This window comes from Eretmochelys imbricata, chromosome 16 (assembly GCF_965152235.1).
Source record: "Eretmochelys imbricata isolate rEreImb1 chromosome 16, rEreImb1.hap1, whole genome shotgun sequence".
NCBI lineage: Eukaryota > Metazoa > Chordata > Testudines > Cheloniidae > Eretmochelys > Eretmochelys imbricata.
This window is the reverse complement of record NC_135587.1, coordinates 24,514,744-24,524,635: the sequence shown is the minus strand read 5'-3', so window position 1 is coordinate 24,524,635 and position 9,892 is coordinate 24,514,744. Positions and strand designations below refer to the sequence as shown.

The following is a 9,892-nucleotide window of genomic DNA, read 5'->3' as shown; positions in this document are numbered from 1 at the left end:
CTTTTGTAGTGATAATCAGGATGGCCTATTTCAAACAGTTGACAAGAAGGTGTGAGTAACAAAGTCGGGGAAAAATTAGCATGGGGAAATAGTTTTTAGTTTGTGTAATGACTCATCCACTCCCAGTCTTTATTCAAGCCTAATTTAATGGTGTCCAGTTTGCAAATTAATTCCAGTTCTGTAGTTTCTCGTTGGAGTCTGTTTTTGAAGTTTTTTTGTTGAATAATTGCAACTTTTAGGTCTGTAATTGAGTGTCCAGGGAGGCTGAAGTGTTCTCCGGCTGGTTTTTGAATGTTATAATTCTTGACGTCTGATTTGTGTCCATTTATTCTTTTGCGTAGAGACTGTCCAGTTTGGCCAATGTACATGGCAGAGGGACATTATTTTTATATGTATTTTCCACTGCATGCATCTGATGAAGTGGGCTTTAGCCCATGAAACCTTATGCTCAAATAAATTTGTTAGTCTCTAAGGTACCACAAGTACTTCCTGATCTTTATACTTATTACTGTTATTCAACTGACCAGATCTAAAAAAAGCAAAAAACAAAAAACAAAAAACCCCCCAACTTGTAAAGCTACTTCTTGTATCACCAACCTTTGCCCCTTCAGCTTGGTGTCAGCCTGTTTTCCCAAACTGAGTGAGGAACTTTCCTTACAAACTTCTGACACTCTGTCCTGGCTTGCCTTGCATTTATAACACTCCTTTTTGGGGCAAATCTTTTTCAAACTTACAAGAATTTTTGCCTTTATTTTTTGTTATTGTCAGTCTTTGTTAACAATTTTTATATAAAAGTGCCTTATGCCAGCATATCTATTCTTGTACCGGAAGGGGTATAACTATGTCAGTACAAGTTACCTTTATACCAGTATGACTGTGTCCACTCTAGAGCCTTTATCAGTGTAATAATTTCAGTAAAAAAATCACAATCCTAACTGAAATAGTTATTCTGGTAAAACTTTCAAGTGTAAAGCAGGCCTAATTGTTCAAAATGTCATGACTCAAATTAAAATCCTCTTTTTCATCAAGCATGTTAAATACAGATTTGTACTTACAAGGCTCATGTCAGAGAGTTTCCGTCATTCTCACTAGCAACTGCTTTCTTTTCTGCTTGGCTGTTGCTTGGAAGGACTTCAGTGCTGTAGCAGATATCACCACTAAACAGTGTCCTTGGTTTCTTTTTGGTGATCTTAATTAGCAAGAGCATGTCAAGTTAAGCATCAATAAAATGGACCATTTCCAGTTTGTCCCCCTGGTATCTAGATTTGCCAGACAACAATCTCATATGGCCCTCTGCCAGTTAAGGTGGGATCTCTTGTTCCCTTCTCCTCGTAGTCCTGGCCAGATTAGGTTGATGGCTGGCTCCAAATTGCTTCAGACATCTATTGATAACTCAGTCTTTTTCTGGAGCATCATCAGATCTGGTACACTCAAGTTAGCTATCAAAAACACCCCTCTCTTCATCTCCCCCATCATTTATTTGAGATATGATATTAAAGTTAGACTAATAAGCCTCCCAGGAAGTTTTCCCTTCAGTGATCACTATTGTATTTTTTATGTTGGCTTTTGTATTACTTGAACTGGGACTGTCTGATCCCTCCTAGCTGGGCTACCTTGGTGTACAAATGGGGTTGAAAAGTTTATAAATGTCCTATCTTGCTCAAGTGCTCTGGCTGGTGTGATTCCTCATCCCCCAGCAGCTGTTTTCCACAATGGTCTGCAACCCTTGGAGTTTCTTCTCTAATTTTTCAGCTCTTTAATTCCTTGCTGCAGCTCATCTCTTACTCTAACGAGTTCGGAGTTGGCCAGAGCTTTCTGGGTATTTCCATATCTTGGAAATGTATTTAGTCCACAGTAATCAAGTTGCCCATCACCTCTTTTATCCTGCTTGCCAGTCTTGACTGGGCATGCTGTAGATGGGTTTCAAAATCTGTCCAGACCCTTTGTAATTTTAGAACCAGCAGAATTTTTATTTTAAACTGAATGGATCTCATCTCTGCCTTCACTTCCTTCTAAAAAAACCTCCAGATCCTGTTTTATTTTCTTCCTCGGGTCTTGTTATTCCTTGTGGCCTGCTTATATATTGCCTCTTGGACAGCTTTGATTTCTGCGACTTCCTCTGCAATTTGTTGCATTTTGGTTCAACAGAAATCCCTGCTCACAATTTCTTTCTCCTTGGAAATTCTACCGTTTCCAAAACCAGTGTTGCCTCTTGAGATGGGTTTTTCCAGTCCCTGTACACGGTGGGTATTTTGTACCTATCGGAGGCTGGGGGAATTCGTCAATCCTTATTTATGAGATGATGATTCTCTGTTTGGAGAAGAAGGTTCAATCCCTATATATGGGAAGTATAGTCTACTGGGGAGGGCCAAACCACTATTCACTGGGCATTTTAGTGGGGACTGGTGCTGGCCCTCATTTACAGGGTCTTTAAGATGCTGGGGGGGGGGGAAGGTCTCAGCCCCTATTTATGTTGTGTTATGGAGGGACTCTGAACCATATTTACAGGGCATTTGTGGGCCTGGCCCCTTTCTGTGGGGCATTTGAGGGAATGTCCAGATCCCATTTACAGGGTATTCGTGGGTCCGGATGAGGGGCAGTCTCAATTTCAGGATGTCCTGTTGGTGGCATCCCAGCCACCGTTACAAGGTGTGCTAGAAGAGGAGCCCGGCTTCTAGGGCAGTGTTTCTCAAAGACTGGTCTGTGAACCTGCGCTGGTCCCTGAGATTTTCCTGGCAACAGTTTAGGAAGGCTGCAAGCCAGTCCCTGGTATCAGGCTGAGAAACTGGTCTAGGGGAGGGTCGCTGCCAGGAGCCAAAAGGTGGTGGTGGTCCTGGCTCCGTCTATGGAGTATGGGGCGGTAGGTCGGGTTATGTGGTGTCTTGCGGGGAGGTATCCCGGTCCCTCTTTATGAGTCTCTGGCAGGGCTCTCTGAAGGGGATGACCCGTGTTTAAGTTGGGGGGAGGGGGCAGGTTCCTCTTTCCCCTCAGGAAACGTTGAATGCGCTTGAACGCTGCGCGCGCTCTTGCTCCGCGTTGCTATGACAACACGGGCGCGGCGGCGAGCCAGGCCGCCAAGTCCGCCCGCGGCCCCTGCGGGCCGGGCCGAGGCCGTACTACAGCTCCCAGCAGCCTTTGCGCCGCTCTGTGACTCTGCCTGGGCGACCCTGGCGCTGGCTGGGATGGAGTGAGTCTGAGGGGCAGGCGGAGGAGAGAGCACAGCCCACCGAGCCCCTCCACCCCCGCCCCGGGCCCATGCGGCCCCCCAGAGACCATGGGATCCAGGATCAAGTGAGTGCTCGGGGGAGCCCCTCAGCCCAGCTGCTGGATCTCTCAAGGCAGGGCAGAGGAGAATGGGGGAGCCCCTCAGCCCAGCCTGCAGGCCCAAAGAGAGGGCGGCGGGGGAGCCCCAGTGCTAGCCTGCAGGCCCCAGGTTAGGGGAGAGGAGGGCAAAGGGGGAAGCCTCCTTGCCCAGCTCGCAGGGCCTAGGGGAGGGGAGCTTCCTCCATCACCACATACCCTTTGTGCCCTGCCTGAAGGATGGCCCCTTCCCTGCCGGGCTCAGAATGGTGGGTGTGTAGGGCCAGGCACTGAGGACGGGGGGAGAAATCTGTCCGTTTGCAGGTCTGGGGGACAGGGCTGTCTGAGTCGGGGATGCCCTCAGGGGGGCAACCCTCGCTGTTCACGTGCTGGGATGAAGGGGGTAGCTGGTGACAAGAGGCCTCTATCCTCCTTGCTTAGGGTGGGTGTCTCTAGTCAAGGCTTGAAGGAAGGATTGAGCCCTCAGCCAGCAGGCCTAGAAAAATGAGAGGAGTGAGTATGGATAAAGTGAGGGAGGGGACTTTAAGGGAAGGGGGGATCGAGGTTGTGGGGAGTAATGGGTTGAAACTGCTGCTATCTCTCCTCTGCATACAGCAGATCCCATTAAGATGGGGGCCCTGCCAGAGGTGCTAGCTGGGTAAACCGTGCTTTCATATTCAGGGTTGTCAGATTAAAACAACCAAGTAAGTGACTGCACTGAGATTTTTAGAAAAGTTAAGATCATAAATGTCTGAGAACCAGATCTGTGCATGAGAAACCTGTTTTCATCCAGAGGGTGCTGATATATTTGTGTACAGTAATATTGGTGAATGGGGCTGATCAGGTGGCTCTGTTTTTACTCTGCAGAGCACTCTGGGCGATTGCTGTTCCTCTCTCAGGGCACTTTCCTGTTCAGCTGCATAGGGTTCTAATTTGCCATTCATCTTGTTTAGCATGTGCAAACATCAGGTAGCAGCTACAGACTGGTCAGCTATTTTTGATCTATGGGCAGCTAGGAGGTTGTACCCATTCTTGTGGATACATATTGCAGTTTTCATCCATGTTTCTGTTACGTCAAGATTAGGTACTGCAATATGTTCTACATAGGACTGCATGTTAAATATATTCAGAAACTTCAGCTGGTACAGAGTTCGGTGACTTGCTTAAGTGAGGTTTCCTTCTGCATGCATATTGAACCTGTGCTCTGCAAGCCTCTCTGACTGCCCATTGATTTCTGGGTTGATTTTAAGATTTTGTTTTTGATTTATAATGGGTTAGCACCTACTTGTCTGAAGGAAATATTGTTGGATTTGCAGTAAGCACAGGTGTCTGAACTGCGACCCCACTGATACGAGAGAAGGGTGGATAACAGCACATTCTGTTATGACCCCATGGCCTTTGGGACTCCCAGACCAAGTGGGAAAGCAACAACTCAAGTTTGTCAGTATTCAAGGTGTCCTGCAAGGCCCACTTCTCCCTCACCCATAAGAAGATGTAGGTGAGGGGTATGGCTGGGTATTGATGGTATAGTATAGTACTCTGGGGAAATTTTCTGGGGAGGTTAATACTGTATTTAGCTAATATTGTTGCTGGATGAATTGATTTGATGTTGGGGGTAATTGTGAGGTCTCTTTACTGTATTTTACAAAAATTGTCAAGGGTGCCCAAATAAAATAAGGAGAAACTTTAAAAATGGTCTTAAAATGAATGCAGAATGAAGGAATCTCCATCCAAATGCATGAGACTTGGTAAGTCTGGTTGCTACACAGCAGGCTGTATAAGTCACCCAAAGATTTTTTGTTAAACATACTCACTGAAGTAGCGTTCACCTTTTGCATTGCTAGAGAAACTAACCTTGTTAATCAGACAGCAGGGACTGTTGTTTCTGCACAGTTTTGCAAGTCCTCTGTTCTGTTTACGTTCCCACAGATTTATTACCAGTTCTCTGCAGAAAAAATAAGTTAATTGAAGTACCTTACAAATTGCTACCATCCTTCAAAAGTGTTCAGCTTCTTTTTTTTTTGAAAATCTAAAGTAGCTCCAACTCCTACCTCAGTTTCTTTTTCTTCTCTCTACCTGCCCATTCCCCATCTTCTTCCCAGTAGATCTTTCCTCACAAAGGAAAACAGATTAGTTGTTTATTAAATTAGTGGGAATGTTTGCAGACAATTTTCTATGGGTGTCTTTAATTTTCTGAAATGCAAAAATTTCTCTGTTCAGGATCTCTATTTGGTTTGAGTTGTGAGCATCTCTTTTGAAAGCATTTTATGTCAGGAGGATGTAATTGAAGATACTTTACCTGCAAGGAAACAGCCAGTGATGTACTCATTTTTTTTCTAGGATCTGAAATTAACTAAACAAAAAAGAAAATTAATTGATTGTGTCAGATGGCAGTTTTGGATTTCCTGCCCACATGTGCAGTATTGCTTTAGGAAAATGGTGAGGATTTTTAGGCTGCGGTTTGGATAGTTCTTGATTGTGAAGTGAAAAAGGATGTAAAGTAGTTCTTTTGAGTTTACTACCAGTTAGTCATTAAAACTTGTATGTTCAGACTTATAGTGGTAAATAATTGGCTTTCTATAGAAAGTTCAATAGAAAGCGTAGGATTTGGGTGAAAGAGGAGCATGTTAAATATAGCTGGAGTAACGATGTGTTGTACCTGAATAGCACAGGAGCAGACAGTTTGCACAGAATAGTGTGTAATTTTTGTGTAACCAGTGGATAGAGTAAGGAGGAATGTGAAGGAGACCAATAAATGTTCAATGGACTGTAAGCTAGCAGGAATGTTATTCAGCAAGAAACAGAATTGGTTCCCAAACCATGCAGGAACAAGGTATTTAGGAAACAATTACTTTACTAAATGAAATAAACTTGCACTAGAGTTATTTTTTGTCTGACCTGAAAATTCCAGGACATAAAGTTGGTAGAGAGGCTAGAAGCAATAGGAAGTAATATGGGACACTGTAGGTGGGTAGATGCAAAGTGTTCTACAATAGCAAAAGGCAGTGTTGAGTGAGATGAAAGACTAAAAGAGAAACTGAAGTCTAACTAGTTCCATATCCTGTTGATATCCCTCAAAATAAGTATGCAGGTAAGAGAACCTTTTTAAAGAGAATCAGTTCAGGGGTTTTAAGTGCTTTGACCTTGACCCTGATCCTAAATTGCAGAATCACCATGGCAGATTGCTTTTTTGTAAGCAACTTTCTTTTTACATGTTGGTGGGAACCAATGCATGGACTGTTATGAATATACAAATTGGAAGTTTACATCCGTTAATTCAAATAAAAATTTGTGATAAAATACAGTACTGTATCATGATATTTGAAACATGATGTCCTGATGTAATTGTTATTTTTCAGCATAAATGATTGAACTGTAAGAGGGTGACTTAATGAACATTTGGAGAAAATTAATTGGAATCAACTATTGTCCAAATATGTCCTCTAGAAAAGTAACTTATGTACAACAGGATACAATAATGGAAATAAACTTATCTATGAAAGTGCCAACAACTAATGCCTTCAGAAGCAAAAGCATGGGAGAGGGTGTGATAAACGGAATTAAATGGTATTAGACTTTTTGTGAAAACTGGCCTTAAATAACTCAGAACATTTAACAGTCAAAGATTCTTAATGCTTTGCTTTAGAACTATTTTTGCTTATGAAGAATTTTAGAAGTTAGTGAAATTGCTTATAATGGATTTTAGTGGATACTGGAGTCAAAATCTGGTACCTGAGTGAGTGTCATAGATAGGAATGCTAATTAAAAATAAATGAAAATGCAGTGGTACACTACTAGTAAACAGTCAATAATTTGTGTGCGCACCTCTGACCATGTGGAGCTAAGAAGCCAATTATTAAAAGTATTTGGCACTTACACAGCTATTGTCATCAGTATTAATTTATTTTCATGACCCCTTTGTTTAGGTAGCTAAGTACTATTCCTTTTTTTACAGAAGGGGCAACTGAAGTGTAGATGTTAAATGACTTGTGGCAGGCTCCAGAGGGAGTCAGTATCAGATCCTAATAATCTTCTCTCCTTTTCAAAGTTAAAATGTTCCTTCCCAGTATGAGCTTGGGTGCACTGAAGTTGCCATAAGGACATGTTGCCTATAAGAATTTATAATAGTTGTGGAATGTTAGAGTTCTGGACTAAGAGTTTTTATCATATCCTTGAATTACAATTGTTCAGTGTAATGCATGATAAAATAAATGAATTAAAGTTGATCTAAATTTTCCAGAACAAGGGATTTAATATCCATAAGTGTTAGCCTAAAGATTTTTTCTTAGTTGTTTTGGTTGTTGCAGTTAAGACTGGGTAATAAAGGCCAAGGGAATGTTACAAGGCCTTTAATATCTGGCCAAAGAGACAGGAGATTAAATTTGAACATATGCTTTATCAGAAAGTCAAGGAGGGTGAGGTAATATTTTTTATTGGACCAATTTTTGTTGGTGAGAGAGACAAGTTCTTGAGCTTTCAGTTATTTTGTATCTGCTTTTACAAAATAAGAAAGTTATTCAATTCCTAAACCAAATGTGTCATGGGAGGTGAAGCAGTAGGTGTAGATGTAACAATCTATTGTATTGAAAGGATGTATGGAAGTGGGAGTGGGGAGGATGGCTCAGATGAGATGCATCTGATGGTGCTGTAGTAAGTGATAATAGCTGCTGAAGCATTGACAAATACTTATTAATCTTTCTTAGTTCAGGAGAAATTTTCTGAGGACTCAATGCGGTTAGTGTAATGTAATTCAAATGAAGGTCCAGAGACTTAGCAGGAAATTACACTGCAATTTGATAGTGGTTGTGGTGACAATGTGTGTGTGAAAGAGGAAGATGTAATCAAGACATTTATAAATTGGGTCATTTTCAAACTCCTATTTATATAGAGAGGAAGAGAGGTTAGTCCAAAAGGAGGAGTAGATGATGTAAGCGGGGCAAAACCTATAAAGGAAACAGTTGGCCAAACCTTTTGATATGCATGCTGTGTGGTGGGGATGTCCACTGTCCAGGGGCAATATCCAGGGGAGAAATCAACCTCACCATGCTCAGGATACAAGGATTCCCATGAGGGTCTTATCCCTGGACTTTGTTTCTGTATCAGCCTTTGAGTAGGAGCTGTGTGATAAATTCGAAGCCCCCATCCCTACCCCAACCCTCCTCTTGCTGCTGTAAGGAAGAAGGAGCTTTCTCTCTCCCCCACTCAGTCTCTTTTGTGTTCTGTGAGAGTGGATGGAGGGTCTCTACTACTTTACCCTTAACTAGTTGCCTGTAAGTTGCTGTGATGAGGGTAGGATTCTTCCTTACCCTTCCACCAGCATCTGTTGTTTGAGACAGTTGTAACTCCAGTGCCTCTCCTACAACTCCTAGCTTTCCTTAGCATCAGCAGAAATTGCTCAGGTTTTTGTCATTATTACTTTTGCCTTCACGGTTCCAAATAACAATGATGAAAAATGCTCATTTTTCACTCTGTTGTGGCTTGCTTATCTGCTGACTTTGGATGGCAGCTTGATATCAGCTTGTACTCAGCTCATGTTTGAAAGAGTGCCTTCATAACTGAAAGGGCTAGATACGTAATTTAAAAAAAGTTGAAGGCTTAGGTTTTGCAGAAGCTTTTGGGAAAGAATCATACTTGCGACGGGCATGTGGGCTTCCCAAGCTCTGATCATAATGAAAATGCAAAAAATCGTAATCATTTGTCTGTTGGCAGAGGCAAGAAGGATTTAATGCCACCAGGGAAATGGATGAGTACAATTTTTCAAGGCTGTTCTATGCTTTACATTACTTTTAAATTTACAATTCTGTTGTTGAGATATTTAAAAATAAAATAGTTTGCTTGCTGGGTTGCAAGCAATGTTGGAATTTTTCCCTTTTGGCTGGATAGCAGTAATTGGCAAACACGGATTCTAGAGTCCTGCAGGTGTCCAACAGCAAAGCAAAAAAAAGTTATTGTCAAACTCCACTGAACACAAAACAAATCAATATTTTTTACTTCTAAAGGGTCTTTCATCAAGAATTTTAAAGCACCTTCCAATTATATTTACAATTATCTCCTTACCGAAAGAATCCGTGTAAGCTGATACTATGCCTATTTCATACATGGGCAAAGTGAGGCATTTAGAGGCAAGGTGATTTGTTCAAGGTCATCACCAGTAAGTGATATGGCCAGGAGCAGAACCCGGGAGTCCTAACCTCTCAGTTCCCTGCTCTAACTAATAGACCAGTAAATAGGGTAGACTATGCAGCATGAAAATAACTTTTTACCTGGGCATGCACTTCAGTTATATTTTAGATAAATATACAGTAATGAGGCATTGAGTGAAAAATTACAAAGAGGAAATATCTGCAAAATGATCAGTAGCTGCAGCAAACTGACATGAAAGGGATTTGAAAGTTGCCAAAAATCCTGTAAGCTTTCAGCCCATGTGTAGCTGCAGGAAAGAAGGCACACTGGATGTCTGGTTTCCTTGATCTGGAAATACACTATAAATAAATAAAAGGAGGTGGTAGTACTGATAAAATACTGGTTAGGCTTCATGCAGAGCATTTCATACAGTGGTGCAGGTCACAGTGTGCTGGAATGAATGTAGTTA

The 9,892-nt window shown here is 42.0% G+C and overlaps 1 protein-coding gene across 8 annotated transcripts in view; it reads left to right on the top strand.

Annotated features, from left to right (window-relative positions):
* Positions 1 to 3,172: 3,172 nt before the first annotated feature.
* Positions 3,173 to 9,892, top strand: part of DENND1A (DENN domain containing 1A) — a 413,337-nt gene continuing 406,617 nt past the window's right edge. For all 8 annotated transcript variants that reach the window (XM_077835776.1, XM_077835774.1, XM_077835772.1 and 5 more), the window contains exon 1: positions 3,173 to 3,291. In XM_077835776.1, coding sequence (XP_077691902.1) covers positions 3,275 to 3,291 — 17 coding nt within the window. In that variant the 5' untranslated portion in view covers positions 3,173 to 3,274. The remainder of the gene's footprint in view (positions 3,292 to 9,892) is intronic.